Source organism: Myotis yumanensis, unplaced genomic scaffold (assembly GCF_028538775.1).
Source record: "Myotis yumanensis isolate MYYU_CA2020_CCGP unplaced genomic scaffold, mMyoYum1.0.hap1 SCAF_1, whole genome shotgun sequence".
NCBI classification, from domain to species: domain Eukaryota; kingdom Metazoa; phylum Chordata; class Mammalia; order Chiroptera; family Vespertilionidae; genus Myotis; species Myotis yumanensis.
The window spans coordinates 150119088-150139954 of NW_027223752.1; the positions used below are offsets into that span (position 1 = coordinate 150119088).

Consider the following 20867-nt stretch of genomic DNA (forward strand, 5'->3'; position numbering starts at 1 on the left):
CAGCAGTCGGACATCCCCCAAGGGGTCCCGGGTTAGAGAGGGTACAGGCTGGGCTGAGGGGATCCCCCCGCCCCCGTGCACGAATTTCATGCACTGGGCCTCTAGTGTATAAATAAGCATTTGTGCTTTCTTCTGGTACTTTTCTCATTTTCTATATTTACATTTTTAAACTGGAATTTATTTTAATCTAGTTACTTTTCTCCAAATACTTAACAGAAAATTTCTACCATTTTTATCCTCTAGAGTGTCGGGGAACGCGATCGCACTCCTCCTGTCTTTCCCCAAAAGTGCCGGGAGTGCTATCGTGCTCCTCCAGCAGTGTCACTATTAGATCCTAGTAGTTCACTCTTTATTGACAGATGGCACCTAAGTGCAGATTACTTATGATGCCGAATGTTTGTAGTTCTAAAATTGACCACTGGCATTTATCTGCCTAATTTTCATAATTTTTTTCCTAAACTGCTGTAAAATCAGCAAAAATACCTTGGCAATTTTAGCATAGTTTCTAGCATATTGGTTGGCACTCAAAGGGTTAATTGACCTTTTCCTACAAACATGAAATGTCACCAGTATCAATTTTTAAAGTCTTACATATATTTGGGGTGTGTGGGCATTTTCCACTCTGTTCCAATCACTTATCTGTAAATAAATACTTAGTGAAAGTTTATAGCACCTGTTGATAGCTAGAAGGGTAAACCTGTGTCTACTATACAAAATTTTATTTATTTCATCACAACAATGAAAGCATGTAACTGAAAATATTTTTTTAATATATTTTATTGATTTTTTACAGAGAGGAAGGGAGAGGGAGAGAGAGTTAGAAACATAGATGAGAGAGAAACATCTATCAGCTGCCTCCCACACGCCCCCCATTGGGGATGCGCCCGCAACCAAGGTACATGCCCTTGACTGGAATCAAGTCCGGGACCCTTCAGTCTGCAGGCTGATGCTCTATCCACTGAGCCAAACCGGTTAGGGCTGAAAATATTTTAAAACATATTTATTTGGTTGTAAAATTGATAAACATAGGAAGAGCACACATTTTGAGAAAGTGAATCTTCCTAATCAGGACCACAGCCATCTTCCCACCTCAAAGTTCCTTCTGAGGTCCCTCCATAAAGAACACAGGTGCACACTGATATAAAATGGTTATTGGATTTTATCCAAAGAACTTTTAGCCCAGAAGTGGATCAATTATGGGAAGTATTTCTCTCATTATGCATTTTTCTATAGTATGTAACATTACAGTGTAAAAATGTGTACATCCTATATAATAGAAGCCTTATATGCAAATCAACCGAACAGCAGAATGACCAGTCAGTATGATGGCACTGACCACCAGGGGGCAGATGCTCAATGCAGGAGCTGCCCCCTGGTGGTCAGTGTGCTCCCACAGGGACAGCGCTGTTCAGCCAGAAGCCAGGCTCATGGCTGGCGAGAGCAGCAGGGGTGGCAGAAGCACTAAGGAGCAATTAGCAGGTGGGTCATAAGGAGCAAGGGGTCCTGGACTGTGAGAGGGCACAGGCCAGGCTGAAGAATCTCTCCCCCGCCCCCTACCCAGTGCTCAAATGTGGTGCACCAGGCCTCTGGTCTGATATAAAATGCTGTATATACTTAATTTTGTTTCCATTATTGATATGCAGTTACATCACTTAAAAGTTGTCAGTAAAATGTTCTGTAAGAGGCATTGTGAGAGGGTCCTTATGTTGTTGTCTTTGCTCATAAAGTTGGTCAGAGCGCTAGACCCCAGGTCAGGTGCCCACCAGGGAGGAGCTGTGAGGCCCCAGGAGGGAAGTCAGCCCAGGGCTCTGGCTGACAGAAGGCTGCTCCCACCTGCTGAGACTTGCAAGGGTGCATCTCTCCTAGGTCCACTCACCACCTCCCAGTGGACCCCAGGCCCCCAGCCTCCCAGTCCCCATTACCTGCTCATCCTGTCCCTATCATTCAGGCCACTTTCCTGAAAAATAGGATTTGCTTCACTTTCTGCACGTTGCCCACGCTGGCAGCTTTGTGGATCGCTCCCATATCTGTGTCTCGAGAGGCCTTGGGGCTCCCACGCCACTGCTCCCAGGATTGGTTGGGGGAGTCCATGGCAGCCATGCTGGGACTTTTCAGAAAAGAAAACACCTTCTTCATGGCGGAGAGTCAGGGCTTCAGAGAAGCCTCACCTTCCCTCCACTTTTCACACCTCCTGAGCCCAATACTAGCTCTCTAGCCAACCACCTCACGCCACAGCATTCAAGCAGGGCAGTTTGGCATTTTAGCATCTCTACCCTAGGAATCACAGTAACCAAGCAACGGCCTCTGACATCACTAGGCATTCGCATAGGGCCTTGTGGTCAAGGGCAGCCAGAGCCCGTGTGCAAAGCCCAAGTAACTTAAATCGCAGAGACTGCCTGGTGGATGTGTCTCCCTGGTTAGAGCTTCCGCCCGAGCATCAGAGGGTGGCGGGTTCCATAACTGGTCAAGGGCAAGAACCTAGGTTGCCGATTAGATCCCTGGTCCCATCAGGTGCATTCGGGAGACAGTCAACCAAAGTCTCCCTCACATCGGTGTTTCTCTCTCTGCCACCCCCCACCCCTCCTCCTTCCCTTCCCTCCACAAAGAAACAATTAATGGAAATAATATACTCAGTGAGGATTAACAAAATTTTTTTTAAAACTCAGTGATTGCCTGTGGGCAGGTGTGGGTTCTATTCAAACATCCCTGGGAATTGGCCAGGTGTGTCCAGAGGCTTGCAATAGTTATCCCAGTGAAAAAGAAGTCTTTGCCTCAGACCAGGGCTAGGGTGGTGTGGAACTTCAGGACGCTCAAGGTCTGGTCCTCCAGAAAACTCCCCATAAAAACATCTCTAAATCTCCTTGTGCCCTAGTTTATATCTGTTCCACATCCCTCTAGCCCCAGCCAATCTCCAAGGAATTTAGCGGATGCAACAGAAGGATGTTTTCATGGTTTCAGAGATTGTGGCAATATGTGTCTGCAAGTGCAAATTTATGAGAAACCAGTGCCCATTCTCCAGATGAAAGCACCTTTCCGCAGGCCTCTTAATCCTCCCCCTTTGGCCCACCTCTTACATTTTAATTTGTGTAAGAGGTGGGCCAAATAAATCTTTAATGAATCCAAGATTTATTTTGGAGCATGGTGTTCACATTTAAGAACTATCTTATAAAATGGTTATTCACCTGTCCCAAACCACCTTTTCTTGCCTAGTTTTAAATGTCACTTTACTGTGCATTAAACTTTCAGGTTATGTTTTTTGTTTTTGGGTGGTCTGTTTTATCCATTGAACTGTCTGCTTCTTTTTGCATCAGCACTGCACTATTTTAACTTCTTTATAAGTATTGTAGTATTTTACAGTTTCAATGTTCCCCCTCCTTATTATTCTTTTTCTGTCTTCTCCCAGCAATGTGTACCTTGAAATTATTTGAAATGAAGTTTTAATCAGTATTCCAAGTTTTAAAAAAATCTTAGTTAGATTTTAATTAGCTTGAGAATTTTAACTGAATCTCTTGAATCAGTATATCCAGATACATATGATGTCTCTCAATTTATTTAAGTCCTACTAATATGTTCCTCTTAGCTTTTAGTTTTTTTAAAAAAATAAATCTTTTAAAAATATTATTTCGAGAAAAAGAAACATGTTGTCCCACTTATTTATGCTTTCATTGGTTGCTTCTTATATGTGCCCAGACTGGGATTCAAACCCACAACCTTGGCACACCTGGACCATGCTCTAACCCAGTGGTCGGCAAACTGCAGCTGGCGAGCCACATGCGGCTCTTTGGCCCCTTGAGTGTGGCTCTTCCACAAAATAACACATGCAGGCGCACACGTACAGTGTGATTGAAACTTCGTGGCCCATGCGCAGAAGTCGGTATTTTGTGGAAGAGCCACACTCAAGGGGCCAAAGAGCCGCGTGTGGCTCGCGAGCCGCAGTTTGCCAACCACTGCTCTAACCAACTGAGCTCCCAGGCAGGGTGATACTTTCATTTTTGGATTTTGGGTTTGTTTTTGTTGTTGACACTATTAGCGTAGTGATGTGGTAGTTTTTTTCCTTATGTGAATCCTGTCCACTTTAGACATATTTGGGATTTTTCATTTTTTATTGTGATGGAATATTTTTCCATTATCATTATAAGTGATTATTATATTAATATCTGTACAGTTGACAATCAGACTGAAGTTCTCAAGCTGTACTTTTGTAACTGGTGAAGGAGTTGACAGTTTATGGCAGGTTCACAGGGAAGGCAAACTGGATGGTAAAGATTTCACCAGAAAGATGTAATATTGAGGAATTTTTTGATGCAGATGAAAAAACAAAGTAAAATGCAAGCAAGAGGGGTTGTTTTTATTGAAGGGTAAGATAATTGTTTTTTAAAATGACATAAAATACCTATTTTTTCCTCAAATCCCATTAGCCAAATTTTTCAGTAATTCACTTACTGAGCTTATCATCTTCACCATTATGAAGTCTCTTCTGCTCCATACATGTTCCATATTCTTTACGATTTACAAACTTAAAGTCTAAATACTCATTTCCCCTTGCTTTTGTCTTTCTCTATCAGCAACTCCTGTCTTTCCATCTTTATTCCATTTCTTAGGAAGGTAAAATAGGTTGACTCCATATTCAACAGTAACTGCTATAAACATGTGAGTGCCAACAGAGACTCCTTTTAGTGTAGTTCTTGATCCAGCAATTCCAATAGGACTGCACCTGCTATGGTGGGTGAAACGCACAGGAACAGGAGCAGGCCCACAGCAACAGCTAATGCAAACCCAGCTCACCACATTCCTACAACATTTGCTAATGATTTCAGGAGCTAGCCAAAATGAAAAGTAACAGCAACCAACACTGCATAAAACGCACCAGGAAAATGTGTAAGTTTGGTAAACACATCTTACAGCCAGACAGACACACAGATTTTAATTTAGGGAGTTATTCTTCTGAGGCCACTTATTGCCATTTTGTTCTTTGGTTCAATAGTTCGCAAAATTGCTTGGAAATGGAAACCCAGAAGCTGAGTGCCTGGACCTTTCGCAAAAATTGCTGCTGGTGAAGGGGTCCCTGCTGAGGGACGAGTGCCTTCACTGGTAAAAGAATTAACCAAATCAACAAAAAAATTCTCAGGACAACTCAGCTAAGCTAGACCAAATGGTTTTTGTGTGTGTGAATGGTTTAAACAATGATCACCAAGCATTTGCCTCCTTCAGCAGCCCAATTAGAAAATGACCTATTGTACCCTATTTGCTCCTCAGATTTACAGGAGAGGCTCTCTGTAGTGACAGGTGACGAGAAGGCTCTGACAGTCCTGATTCAGCCTGCATTGAAGATCAAAGACATGACCCGGCTGCAGAGAGGTAGGAACCAGTCACCAGGACTCCAGGTCAGTGGACCCTAGAGTTTCTCTATGGACCAGAGATAGACGTTAGGCCAACTCTGAGTTTCTGCGTTTCCTTGGACAAACGAGCAATTGGAATTTAAAATTTCCCATTCCTAAATTTTTGTGGAACTAATTTTGGACCCAGAGCAGATGCCCTGTAGAAAGGTATTGCTTGGAATCCTCATGCCTATCTAAGACTCAAATAATGCCCTGGTTCAGCTTTCCCTGCACACTCACTTAAGTTATGCTAACGGAATTCATAATGTGTAGACTAGTATTTGTTTTGTGATGAAAAATGACTGAGAGATGGATGTCTTACCAAATCCCTTAGCAAACGTTTTCCAATTCCAGTTCAAAGGCTGTCATTAATGTGTTTTCCCTCTAAGAGTAACCAAGAAACATGTGGAACACTTTTCCACAACCGATTCATTTGTTCTCTGGGATGTGCAAAACCAGGGCAGACTTGAAAATGTTCTGAACATTGAATGTCCTGTGAGCCAACACACAGATCGATCAGCAGGTGGGAGTCCTGACTGATGGGACGTGAAGAGAACCTCGGTCTAATCTTTGGCTAAATGCTATGCAATGCAAACATAGCAACAAACCTTAGGAAGCAAGATTTAAACATTTTATAAATGAACAGACATGAATGGCTACACACTCCAGCAGGGACAAACTTCACAAATTTGCTGGAGGCAACTTATTAAACAAAACAAGGACAACCCTCTATAAAGAAAATCGACTCCATATTGCAACACTAGCTGAAATTCAATAAGATTAGAAAGCAAAAAAAAAAAAAAAAAAATTAGAAAACAAAGAAATAAGAAAATGTGACCCTTACTAAAGAAGAAATAGAAACTATCTTCTCGAGATGTTAAATTTATCATAGACTTAAAAGCATCTGTTGTGAACATGTTCAAAGAACTAGTGCAAGTCATATTTAAAGAATTAATGAAAACTATGATAAAAATGATGCAATGCATGGAGAATCTCTATTAAGATAGAGAGTATATGAAAGGCCAAATAGAATTTGGAGATGAAGAATACAATGATCTGAAACTCATTGATATGACATGGTAGAAGAAAGAATTCATTGACCCTGAAGAATCAAAAGAAATTATTCAATCTGAAGAGAAGAGAGAAAACAATGAAGAAAAGTAACAAAGCATGAGAGACCAGATCAATATCAAGTGTTTCAGCACATTTGCAAGAACAATCCCAGAAGAGAGACAATAAAGGACAGATAAGTATATTTGAAAAAATAATTGTCAAAAAAATTCTCAAATTTGCCGTGGCCAGGTGGCTCAGTTGGTTGGAACATTATCCCATACACCAAAACACTGTGGGTTCAATTCCTGTAAGGGCACATACCTAAGTTGTGGTTCTGATCCCTAGTCAGGGTGTGTATGGAGGCAACACTTCGATGGTTCTCTCTCACAATGGTGTTTCTCTCTCTAAAATCAATAAACATATCCTCAGATGAAGATTAAAAAACAAACTCATGTTTGATGAAAAACATAATGTACATATCACAGTCCAACTATTAAAAGTCAAGGCTGAGAAAAACTTCTTAAAAATATGAAATAATCAACCTATCACCAAAGGAGACCAAAATTTTGATTAATAGCTAATTTCTCTCCAAAAATAATGGAAGTGTCTCTGGGGTAATATATTCAAAGTTATTTAATAAAAACAAAACTGCCAGTCCAGTATGGCTCATTGGTTGAGCGTTGACCTATGGAACCAGGAAGTCACAGTTCAATTCTCAGTCAGGGCGCATGCCAGGGTTGCTGGCTTGATTTCCAGTAGATGGCATGCAGGAGGCAGCCAATCAATGATTCTCTTTCATCATTGATGTTTCTCTCACTCTCCCTTCCTCTCTGAAATCAATAAAAAATATATTTTTTAAAAAGAAAATCTTTAAAAAAGAAAAAAAAAGTCAGTCCATGTATTATGCTATACCCAGCAAAACTATTCTTTAAAAAAGGCAAATTAAAGATATTCCCAACAAGGACTGAAAATATAAGATAGCAGTATAGTATTGTATTGTTGAGTTGTAATATATAAAGATATTACAAATGACAATAATAGCACAAAGAGAAGAAAATGCTAAAATATAGTTAATCCATGTTACCAGAATTAAATTTGTATTATTTTGAAGTATACTATGATAAGTTGATGTGTATTATCATCCCTAGAGCAACCACTAAAATGTAACTTAAATAAGAGAGGAACACAGGGGACTTCTTTAGCTATGAGAAAAACAGAAAACAAAAAGTGATATAGCAGATATTATAAACAACTATATCAATATTAAACATGAATGAACCATACCCAACTGAAATAACAGAAGAGATTGCCAGACTGGATTTTAAAAAAGCAAGATCCGGCTGATAAAGGACTTGCCGTCACAATATGTGATTTCTTAAAATGAATAAGACAAACAGTGCAATATACAGATGATGATGTACTGTAGAACTGTATACCAGAAACCTACATAATTTTACTGACCGATGTCACCCCAATACATTCAAATTTTTAAAAAAAGAAGAAGCCAAATACCGGTTTGGCTCAGTGGATAGAGCGTCGGCCTGCGGACTGAAAGGTCCCAGGTTCGATTCCGGTCAAGGGCATGTACCTGGGTTGCGGGCACATCCCCAGTGGGAGATGTGCAGCAGGCAGCTGATCGATGTTTCTCTCTCATCAATGTTTCTAAGTCTCTATCTCTCTCCCTTCCTCTCTGTAAAAAATCAATAAAATATATTTAAAAAAAAAAAAAAAAAAAAAAAAAAGAAGAAGAAGACTATAAGAAGTATTGTACAAGATGTGGAGACACTGGAACCCTCAAACACTGGTGGTTGGAATATAATATTGTTGTATAGTTATTTTGGAAACAATTCCTCAGGTTCATAAAAGTTACCACATGACTCATCAACTTTAATCCTAGAAGTCTACCAGGAGAAATGAAACACAAATCCACATAGACATGTACACACATATACATATACACACACAAAGAGGGAGAGGGTGGAAGGGAAGAGCAAAAGGGAGGCGGCAATAGAAAATTAGGCAAATGAACACAACTAATGAACCTCTGTCAAAAGTAAAGGGAAGTGGGAGGAGACCAAGATGGCGGCGTAGGTAAACACCGGAGACCGCTGCCGCAAACAACCATTTCAAAAATACAACTAAAAGACTGAACGGACATCACCCAGAACCACAGGAAAGCTGGCTGAAGAGAGACTCTACAACTAGAAGGAAAGAGAACAGCAAATCGAGGCTCAGAGGCGGCGCAGTGTGGAAAATACAAAGGTACCGAGGTGCGCGCGCAAAGCGGGCTGGTGGCTGAGGGCGCGGTTGTCGTTTTCTGTCGGGAGTGAGTCTCAGACTCTGGGCTCCAGATCCGGGCGAGTCTCTAGGGACCCAGACTCAAACGGGAGAAGCGGGATTATCTGGCATCAGTTGGAACCTGAGGGCAGCTTTCTCTCCGAAGTTTGCAGCGGCTGCCGGGGTTCTGAGAAGCAGAGCCTCTGGGAACAGGACTGAGCGTGGCCATAACTGCTTTCTCCGCCCGCCCTGTTGATCCCGCCCCGCCCCGCCCAAACCCTGCGCACAGCCATTTGCCGATCGCCTCAGGCAAAGGCTGGATTAGCGCCTCCCCAGAAGGCAGACGTTTTCCATACAGCTGATTCCTATAGCCAGTCAGCCTGGTGGTCAAACCCCTCTAGTGTTAACTACAACAATTAAGGCTTGGCTAGAACAAGACTGCGCACAGAGACCACAAGGGGGTGCACCAAGAAAGCATAAAAGATGCGGAGACAAAAAAACATGACAGAAATGGAGGATATGGAGCTAAGAATCGCAATTTTGAGGGCTTGCCATAAATTTGTGCAGAACCTCACGAAAACTAATGAGACCCTCGATGCTACGATAAAGAAATTAGAAAGTAAGCATACACGGACTGAAATAAAGAATATTATACCCAATAGCAGACCAGAGGAGCACAATAATCAAACCAAAGATTCGACAAAAAACACCCAATTGGAAAAGCAAAATGAAAAAAGAATCCGAAAGTGTGAAGATAGTGTAAGGAGCCTCTGGGACAGCTTTAAGCGGTCTAATATCAGAATTATTGGAGTGCCAGAAGATGAGAGACAGCAAGATATTGAAAACCTATTTCAAGAAATAATGGCAGAAAACTTCCCCCATCTGGAGAAAGAAATGGACTTACAGGTCCAAGAAGCGCAGAGAACCCCAAACAAAAGGAATCCAAAGAGGACCACACCAAGACACATCATCATTAAAATGCCAAGAGCAAAAGACAAAGAGAAAATCTTAAAAGCAGCAAGAGAAAGAGGCTCAATTACCTACAAGGGAATACCCATACGACTGTCAGCTGATTTCTCAACAGAAACTTTGCAGGCCAGAAGGGAATGGCAAGAAATATTCAAAGTGCTGAATACCAAGAACCTACAACCAAGATTACTTTATCCAGCAAAGCTATCATTCAGAATTGAAGGTCAGATAAAGAGCTTCACAGTTAAGGAAAAGCTAAAGGAGTTCATCACCACCAAACCAGTATTATATGAAATGCTGAAAGGTATCCTTTAAGAAGAGGAAGAAGAAGAAAAAGGTAAAGATACAAATTATGAACAACAAACATGCATCTATCAACAAATGAATCTAAGAATCAAGTGAATAAATAACCTGATGTACAGAATGAACTGGTGATTATAATAGAATCAGGGACATAGAAAGGGAATAGACTGACTATTCTTGGGGGGAAAAGGGGTGTGGGAGATGCGGGAAGTGACTGGACAAAAATCATGCACCTATGGATGAACACAGTGGGTGGGGAGTGAGGGTGGAGGGTGGGGTGGGAGCTGGAAGGAGGGGAGTTATGGGGGGAAAAAAGAGGAACAATTGTAATAATCTGAACAATAAAGATTTAATTAAAAAAAAAAAAAAAAAAAGTAAAGGGAAGTTACTTCTATTATTCTGTTAACATTTCTGTAAGTTTGAAATTACATCAAATTTAAAATTATTTTTAAAAGGGGCACAAATATCATGTGGCAAGTTCCTGCAATCAACATCCTCAATGAAGACTATATACAGCTTAAAAGTTATTAGAAAACTACAGGTAATTTTAATAAAATCACTTCAAGAATATAATTTGGTTAAATATAAAAAGCAATAAAATATACTCTAATTTTTCTATTGAGTTAAATAAATTTGTAAATCCTGTAACAGCATGTTCATATTCACAAAATCTGAATGAAAAACAAACACAATTTCCCATTTCTGATACAGTGTAATTCAAAAGTTCATTTTGAAGGGGACCGAGTTTTTGATCTAATTTTACTTTCAGTATCAAGCATCATTATATACTTATTCAAAAGACTGCAGTCCTGAAATAAATTTCATTAGTGACCATGATAATGTTAAAAAAAACCCACAAAAATGCATGGTACATTTTTAAAAGTTTATAATCACTTAATTCTGATTGTACCTTTACATTTACAATTCACTATTTTTAAGATTTTTTTTTAAACACAATTTTATATGTGGACAATCTGGAGCATAATTTAGTGTATCTAATGAAGTTTCCACAGATGTATGTAGAAATATGGTGTACCAGCAGCCAAATAGCATCATTTCTTTATCAAAGATCAATGGTACTACCTAGAAATGAGGACAATTCTTCAACAATTTCATTTTTTCTAAGTAAAAAGACTTCCAAGGAGCTCAAGGCACAATTTTATTTACATCTAGTAGAGTAACCCAGCATAAAATCATTATATGTGCAACTTAATAACTGATGGACATTTCTCAAACAAGCTGTTTCAATCCTGATAGTTCTTTATTTTCTTTAACATAGTTGCTATGGATTGCTAATTTGCAATAGGTGTCATCATGAGAATAACCAAAAGTAGATAAATGTGACAAAAGGTTGACAAAGTGTTTCACACACTTGAGTGATACCAGGTCAAAAATGGTAGAGAAGTGTTGCAAAAGGAGAGTACTGAAATGCTACTTATATTCTTGCAATAAAACCAGCAACGGACCCATTTCAAGAGAGATCACCTCAATTCCAATTTCTTCCCCTCAAGAACAATTTGAATCTCTTTGGCATCCAAAGTCTCATAGGTCAATAAAGCTTCTGCTAGATTCTTATGCTCTTTTGCATGAGTCTTCAAGATATGTTTTGCTCGTTCATATGAGTCCTAAAATAGAAAAGCAGATCTATAAGAGGCAAGAAAAAATCTATGTACCCTAAAAACGTGAAATCAATTTATTTCTATTTATAAAGATAAAAGCATTTAAACATTTTTTATTGATTTTAGAGAGGAGAGAAACATCAATTTGTTGTTCCACTTATTGATGTATTTATTCAGTGGTTAATTCTTTTTTTCTTATTTAATCCTCACCCGAGGACAAGCATAGAGAGAGGAAGGGAGAAAGACAGAACCATGGATGTGTGAGAGAAACATCAATTGGTGGCCCTCCTTATGTGCCATGACCAAGAATTGAACCAGCAACCTTTGGTGCACAGGACCATGCTCAACCATGGAGCCACTCCAGCCTGGCCATTGGCTGACTCTCATACGTGCCCTGTCCAGGGATCAAATCTATAAACTCAACTTATCTGGACAAAGCAACTAAGCTACCCAGCCAAGGCAAATAAAAACATATAAAAGCTTGGTTCCCAAAGATAATACTTTTGTACTTTCCAAATGTTTTATTTTTTACCTCAAAATCTATCACATAGAAAAATGATTACCTCGATCAAAAGGTACTTTAAAAAATTAAAGTATACTTTGTATTTATCTGCTTTTTAAATAAGGCCTCTGAACATAGAAATCTATTTATCTATTCAGTATGTATGTTTAAAAAGAAGGAAATTTGCTCCTTTTGCGTCTTCATTTCACTGATTTATTTAACAACCAGAAAAGACCTACTATTTCCGTTATTCACTTGTATAATATACTTACTTGTTAATCTGTGACAACTATCACAGTATTATTACAGCTGATCCCTGATTTTCATACATTTTTCTTTGCAACCCACCTTGAATTTGTCACTTAAGTCCTTCAATTGTCTTTCCAAAAGTGAGTTTGGGTTGAGTTTATTAGGTAGTAAGATAATGACACTACTAACAATTCATTTGTGGCAGCGTCACATTTGTCTGTACAATGTTTTTGCCAATATTTTTATATTTAGTCATATTTTTGCCCTTATAAAAATGGGTGGAAAAGAACTTGGGCCAGTATTGACTGGCCCCCAGGCCTCCCGGCCATTCTAGCCAGCTGGCACAGCAGGGGTGGCTATCGTTTCTGACCACAAGACCATGCCTGGGATTGGGCCCAGGGATAGAGGTGAGCCCCACCTGCTGCTCTGCCTGAGATTCTGAGGTTGATCTGAGGATTCCTCTCAAGCCAAAAAGCCAGGACCTTTGCACATCCATTGATTCTGGCTGGTCCCAGTCTTTGGGGACCCACGCCACGATCACAAGTAGCAGAAGAGGATTTCTGGGCTGATCCTTACCAACACAGATGATGTAAACACTCTAAACTGTGATGTTTTTGTATCAATGTTTGTGCAATGATGAATGTACTCCCTCTTCTATCAAGCTCTACTCCTTTCAAGTTCATGCTATTTGACTACAGCCTTACCCAACAGCCTTCACTGTGCTACCTAAGTCCACATTCACTAAAGACTTCTGGCTCTTGGCTCAGTCTTCTTCTCCATTCCAAGACCTACCTTCATGCAAACCCAAATAGAACCATATCCAACCTCTGAATTAGCTCCACACCCATGAATCTTTCCCAACTTTTAATCTTCACTACACTACCTCCAATTCAACAAGTATGAAACTGACCTTATGACCTACATCCTTGCCAGCCTTAGGCCATCACCAGTGTTTACTCAGTAAATGATACAACTGAGTTGCATGAGGCAGAAATCTAAAATATTGTTTTTAGATTCATAGCTGCTCTCTCAACCAAAATATCACAAAGGCATTTGATTCCACTACATCAGTATCTCTTGAACCCACATGTTTCTCAATTTCTACATTTCACCACCCTAACCCGAGCATCCATTATACCATGACTAGATGACCACAGTACCTACCAACGATCTCACTGAATCTACTCTTACACATTCTTTTATCCTAATCTGTATTGAGCCCTGCAGTCAAAATGTCCTTTGTTTTGCTTATTCAGTATTCTGAGCATATGCACACTGCTAGGCACAAGCAAATAACACATGCTGAATATATGTCAGAATGGGAAAACAATAAATAATCAATAATCAATATAGTTCATTCTAATAACTCTTATGGTTTTATAAATAAAAGAAAATTAAATATTTATAATCACTAATATAAACTGTTCTTAGTCTACAGTCAGAATAAAATAAAGATCCAGTCTATGACCAAAGGTCTCTAACAACATATTTAAATCAAGGTTGCCCCCTGGCCAGTGTGGCTCAATGATTAGAGCATCGGTCTGTGCACCAAAGGAGTGTGGATTCAATTCCCAGTCAAGACTCATCAAAGGCACATTCCTGGGTTCCAGGTTTGATTCCCAGCCCTGGTAGGGGCCTGTGTGGGAGGCAATTAATCAATGTGTCTCTCTCACATCAATGTCTGTCTGTCTGCCTGCCTGCCTGCCTATCTGCCTGTCTGTCTCTCTCTCTCTCTCTCTCTCTCCTCTCACACACACACCTCCGCCCCAGCCCCATCCCTTCCAATCTTTCTAAAAAATCAATGAAAAAAATATCCTCAGGTGAGGATTAACAAATAAATAAATAAATCATGGTTGAAATAGTGCACCTATTATCTTTATTATCTTTATTTCTAAAGAACAAAAGGGTTTAATCCAACTATTTAGGCACATTATGACTAAATAAATAAATGTAGAAAAATATGATCATTACCTTCAGAAGGATTCTGATTTCTTGTTCAATAGCTGATTGCGTTTCTGGACTTAGTTTCCCCGTATCACTGTAGGTCATAACTCCAAGCTAAAACAAATGGGAAGAAATTGAACAGAAAACAAAACAAAACAAAAAAACTCCACAAATAAAATATAACAGAGGAAGTACCATCCTATACATAAGAAAACCAATTTCATGCAGGGAAATTAAGAAATTCAATATAAAATGGCCTTAAGGGCAAAGAAATTTTATCATTTTTCTGAAAGTATAACACTAAAACTAAAGTGTGAGCAAGACAGAAAATTTAAAATCATAAGTATGCTAGTGAGTGCCTTCTTAGAAAATCTTGGCAGCTATTCCAAGTCCAGAAATCCACAATTCAGAGTATTAGAGTAGCTTCATGGAACCACAGCGATAATGCAAGAAAGTGAAAAGGGTAAAGTATGGCAGGCTCAGCAAGAAGATTTTTTATGTCATATGAATAGAAACTGCTAAAGAATTTGTCTTATCATTTTGTTAACTCATGAACGAATAATTATTAGTGTTCAAGTAGCTAAAATGGAAACAGAATACTAAATTACTCAGAAAATAAGGTTTAGTTTAGAATAAGCAAAGACAACTCCATTTGGAATGAGACAGAGGAAAGTAAATGTTATCAATTTAAAATGAAAACCCTCTCTCAAGAGACACTTGGCACATATCATTGGAGACATGAGGAATAATAAAATTAGCCAATACCTTTTCACTCATTCCAAATTTGGTAACCATCCACTTTGCTATTTTAGTTGCATTATCGAAATCACTGGAAGCACCTAAAATTTTAAAATAAACATAGAACTCATTTAAAAAAAAATATCTTTAAACCAACAAACACAATTTGAACTAACGCCATTCTTTACAGCCAACCTGTTGTTATATGGTCAGTTCCAAATATAAGCTCCTCTGCCACTCTTCCTCCCATACTAACATCCATTTGTGCAAGCAGCTGAGCTCTGGTTTCATTCCACCTGTCATTCTCAGGCAACAGGGAAACCTAGACAATTGAAAAACCGAAAAAAATTCAGAGAGTTTTGGAACACCTACACTAACCAGAATTATCATCTGGCCCTCTCACCTTACTTAATACCATGATGATGAAAGCCCAAAGACATTTAGTAGAGATGACCATCAGGTGACTGATGACAAAACCAGCAATTTATAAAATAAGGAAAACTTTTTTATAAGTAACAGGTAGATAATGCTGATATAGGACTCTTTTATCCTCTGTTGCACAAAAATGCTTAAAATCTCTACAATTAGAAAGATATGAGAACAAAATTTGTACTCAATAAGAAAAATCTTAGAAAAACTACTGAGCTAGTACATTTCTTTTGTGGGGGGAAATGCAATTACATAACTAAGAATTATAATTTGCTGTTATTCCAGAATTAAATTTCATATTGTAATATGTAATATCTGGAATATTAAGGATATTCTTTATTAAAAGATAAATTTCACAAGGATCTCTAATTTCAAGATGGTTCAGGAAGTTAAAGAAAATATCAACAGCCCTAGCTGGTTTGGCTCAGTAGATAGAGCATCAGCCTGTGGACCGAAGAGTCCCGGGTTTGATTCTGGTCAAGGGCACATTCCTGGATTGTGGGCTCAATCTCCAGTAGGGGATGTGCAGGAGGCAACCAATCAATGATTCTCTGTCATCATTGATGTTTCTATCTCCCTCTCCCTTCCTCTCTGAAATCAATAAAAATACTTAAGAAAAAAAGAAAAGAAAAGAAAGAAAGAAAATATCAACAGCCCTAGCTGATTTGGCTCAGTGGATAGAAGGGTCCTGGATTCGATTTCAGTCAAGGGCACATGCCAGGTTGCGGGCTCAATCCCCAGTGGGAGGCGTGCAGGAGGCAGCCGATCAATGATTCTCTCTCATCATTGATGTTTCTCTCTCTCTATCCCTCTTCCTTCCTCTCTGAAATCAATAAAAATATATATTAAAAACATATGAGAAAACATCAACAAATGTAGCAAGTAACTGAATGTTGTCTTAAAGGGATTTTATCAGCAATTTCATGCATATCCTTCTGGAAAGTGCTAAAAGCAAAGAAAAACTGCAAGATACTTACATGTCCAAGTGTTGGCCCTCGAGGCATGATTGTAGCTTTGTTGATAGGCATTGCATCTTTAGTGTAATATGCAATAATAGCATGGCCAGATTCATGATATGCAGTGATGGTTTTGTTTTTGTTATCAATTTCCACACTTCTACGTTCAGGCCCTAAAAGCAAAAAATTAATCAGGTTAAATGCTCCATTAGAGAGATATATTTAAAGGAATGAAACCCATCTGCTTCAAAGTTGTTCTCAGAGTAACATGATTTAATTTCATTAAGAAATATTTTAAACAAAGAAAAAGCTTAAAGATAAGTACATATTAACTACAACAATGTCAACTGAAAACCAAAATTGTTAGAACTATCATCTTACTCTCATAGCCAAAGGGAAAGCTTAATTATATTTCTAGAAATTAAACTTTCAATTTAAAAGGAATGTCTTATCTAACTTGTTCTGAAGCCAATTCATGAGTTATAGTAAAAAATACTAAGAAGAGTAAAATTAACTATCCTTTCATCAGCAATATTAGACAAGAGTAAAAACATAGGCACCCATGATCTACATTTGTCTGTGAGAGGCCAAATTGTTTTTCTACATTCAAATATATATTTTCATGTCCCTATACATTTGTTTTTATTATTATTTGTTGTTGTTAATCCTCACCTGAGGATATTTTTTCCATTGATTTTTAGAAAGTGTAGAAAGGAGCAAGGTGGGGAAAGGGAGAGAGGGAAAGAGGGAAGGAGGAAAGGAAGGAGGGAGGAAGAAGAAAAAGAGAGAAAAACATTGCCGAAACCGGTTTGGCTCAGTGGATAGAGCGTCGGCTTGCGGACTGAAAGGTCCCAGGTTCGATTCCGGTCAAGGGCATGTACCTGGGTTGCGAGCACATCCCCAGTGGGAGATGTGCAGGAGGCAGCTGATCGGTGTTTCTCTCTCATCGATGTTTCTAACTATCTATCTCTCTCCCTTCCTCTCTGTAAAAAATCAATAAAATATATTTAAAAAAAAAAAAAAAAAGAGAGAAAAACATTGATGTCAGAGAGGCACATCAATTGGTTGCCTCCCACACCTGCCCCGATTGGGGCCTGTGATCTAACCTGCAACCCAAGTGCATGCCCTTGACTGGTAATCAAACCCTCAGCCCTTCAATACTCAAGCCAAGATTCTAACCACAGAAAAACACTGGCAGGGCTACCTTTGTTTTTTTAATAACCTCTCAAAATGAAGAATTTATTCTCTAACATTATGAATAGTATAAGACAGGAAAATAAAGAAAACCTACCCATTAGAATTTTATCTTTGGAAAACTCAAGTTCTTTCATGGTAACCATTTCTTTTCCATCAACAGCTGCCTTTAAAGCAGCTTGGTTCACAAGATTCTCCAACTCTGCTCCAGAGAAGCCAACAGTACCTCGAGCTATGATTTCTGGATCAACAGCTGTGTAGATATAACACAATATATTAAAGTTCCAAAACAGCCAAAAGAAAGTTTGCCAGAAACAACCCAAATTCCAAAAGAAAAAAACCAAACAGCCATCGTGAACTATAATTTAAAATATTTATCTTAATTAAACTAAAAAATTTATTTTACTAACTTCTAAGGGAAAAAAGTTAAAATTGTTATAAATATGACATTAAAACTGCCATTGGGACAAATAACAAAAGCTCTTAAATTTAAATAACTGTGTGAAAAATACAAAGAAATGTAGAGTTATCTGATCATTTAAAAACCTTCAGTTATGACCTACGTCATTAGTGGCCTAATGACAAATCGAAAAAGCATACTCATAGACATTTTTTTTTCCTAAAATTTCATTTTAAAATATTTTGGACATAAAAGCTCCCTTTATTATGGAAAACTTATTTGGTTTTTTGTTGTTTTTTTTTTTCTTTTTTTTTCTTGATTCAGCTATCTTGAAAATACTGCAGCTTTAATAGCTGCTTTTATTACTCAAGGTTGGTCCATGATATTTCCTTTCCGTGTGTTTTGTTTCACAGGTGATTTTCCCCTCCTTTGACACCAAAGGGACTATATCATGAGATACTGTGCTCATAATATGCAGGTGTTTTCTCTATTGTTTCATACTTTACATTTATTTTTAAAAAGATACATACATTCATCTTTAAGTATTATCTATCTGAATACTCAAAAGAAAACCTTCATTCGAATCAGAATTCAAAATGATAAAATCTACTGGATATGCATTAAGTATGAAATGGATTTTTTTTTAAATGACATAAAATGATGTATAAAGGAACTCGTCTTTTAAAACATTGCTCAAGTAAGAACCACAAACAGGATGGATTGACATATTACCATTTTATGGAGTTAACAATGTTTGTATCATGGAATAAGACTTACACTGATCAAACTTTATTTTATTGAGATACCATTTCAAAATTTCTGTTCGACCTCTTACATCTGGCCTTGGAACTGTAACCTGCATGTCAAAACGACCAGGACGAATTAAGGCACTAAAGAGAATACAAAAAGAAAATGAAAATTAGTAAGCTGACTATGCTGAAGGTCAAGTTAAATAGGACCACCACACTAACGAGAGGTTGGAAAGACAATGCAACCAGGGGTTAGATGGAATTCTGAAGGTAAGTATTCAGATAGTTCCTTATAAAACATGGCTCAAATAAGTTTTAATAACCAGAAGACAGAGCAAAGGTATACATTGATAAATGTGTACCTACAGACAGCAGACACCCCTCAGAAACAAAAATGTGCAGGTCAATCAGCCAGGGAACAGATAATTCTATACCAGTCTATTAGAGTCTCAGGCAAAGACAAACTATTAGATGAAACAAAAATATGAATAACTTTTATAATAACATCAATTAAAATTATACTAAATTTTATTTTAAAAGTGCTCTCCAGCCCTAACCGGTTTGGCTCAGTCGATAGAGCATCGGCCTGCGGACCAAAAGGTCCCAGGTTCGATTCCAGTCAAGGGCATGCACCTTGGTTGCGGGCACATCCCCAGTGGGGAGTGTGTAGGAGGCAGCTGGTCGATGTGTCTCTCTCGTCGATGTTTCTAGCTCTCTATCTCTCTCCCTTCCTCTCTGTAAAAAAATCAATAAAATATATTTTTAAAAAATAAAAGTGCTCTCCACCCAAAAACGTTTTTGTGATATATAAGTTGTCAGAAGGCCTTTAAACAGCTTTACTGAGATAATTTACATATTACCATATTTAAAGTAGATAATCCAGCATGCTCTTCCTCTCTCTTGAGCAATTTCCCTTCCTCCGGGCTCCTTCTCTCAGCATTTCTTTTTCCTAAACTCCAAGTGCCCTTCTTTTGCCTCTGACTCCTTTGCTGTGCCCACACAGCCCAGCTGGCTTACCTTTTCTATTTCTGTGACTTTCTAAATAAAGTTTCTCTTATAATTTAAAAAATAAGTGGATAATTCAAAGCTCTTTAATATATTCAGAATTCTGTAACCATCACCACAATCTAATTTTAGAATGTTTTCACCACCCCTCAAAAATAAAACACAAAAAAACCAAATCCACTGGTAGTCACTCCTCATTCTCCCCAGCCTCTGGCAACCATTAATCTACCTATTTTTTGTTGCTCTGGATTTACTTATATTGGACATTTCATATAAAGGGAACCACATAATATATGTTTTGTGATGGGCTTCCTCCCCTTAGCATCACATTTTTAAAGTTCATCCATGTTTCAACATGTATCAGTACTTCACAAAAATTTTCTTTTAATACTTACTTATCTAATGCCTCTGGGAAGTTTGTGGCTCCAATGATGATAACTCCTTCATTGGGTTTAAAACTATTTTAAAAAAAAAAGTACTTTTTCACTAAAAATTAAAACAGCACACATATATAAATGCTCTACATAAAACTGTTTATCATTAATAACAGCAAAGAAAAAGGATTGGTATTTTTATGCCCCAAATAATATCTCTATTTTTTAAAAGAAACAAATATTAGCACAGTGTACTTCACTACAACTGCTAATATATAATCACCAAATCATCTGTGATTATATACCTGCACAATATTTGTTTTACTTAGGAAGAGATGACCTGACACAAGAAGCTTGGGCACCTGACTAAATTTTTGAAAAATTATTTTCAAGTTTACCAATTCAAATTATGTGCTCCTAAACTTTCTGTTTGGTTCCAGAATGTGTTATAAGAAATATTTTTGCTTCTTTCCAAGCTACCCCACCTCTGGCTTTTTATATTATGAAAACTGATGCAAGCTTTTAATCTGTCGCAACACTAAAATCTGGTCACAAATTGTGTAGGGACCAGCATACTCTCCCTTTACATCTCCAAATAGTGTCAGCAGGAATCACTGCTTCCCTGTCATAATAAATAAAAAAGGTGCAACTATCACCAGCCTAAATGAGTTGATAAATTAACTACGCTATTAGAATTAGAAACAATGCAATCCTAAAAATAGCTTGTC

The 20867-nt window shown here is 38.2% G+C and overlaps 1 protein-coding gene across 1 annotated transcript in view; it reads right to left on the bottom strand.

The window, feature by feature from the left end:
* Positions 1–10315: 10315 nt before the first annotated feature.
* YME1L1 (YME1 like 1 ATPase) overlaps positions 10316–20867 on the bottom strand; it is a 59806-nt gene continuing 49254 nt past the window's right edge. The window contains exons 12-19 of the mRNA XM_070432972.1: positions 20161–20223; positions 18789–18901; positions 17709–17864; positions 16439–16590; positions 15228–15354; positions 15060–15133; positions 14322–14408; positions 10316–11605 (exon numbers count right to left, since the gene is read on the bottom strand). Of these exons, the coding sequence (XP_070289073.1) occupies positions 11462–11605; positions 14322–14408; positions 15060–15133; positions 15228–15354; positions 16439–16590; positions 17709–17864; positions 18789–18901; positions 20161–20223 (916 nt within the window). The 3' untranslated portion in view covers positions 10316–11461. The remainder of the gene's footprint in view (positions 11606–14321; positions 14409–15059; positions 15134–15227; positions 15355–16438; positions 16591–17708; positions 17865–18788; positions 18902–20160; positions 20224–20867) is intronic.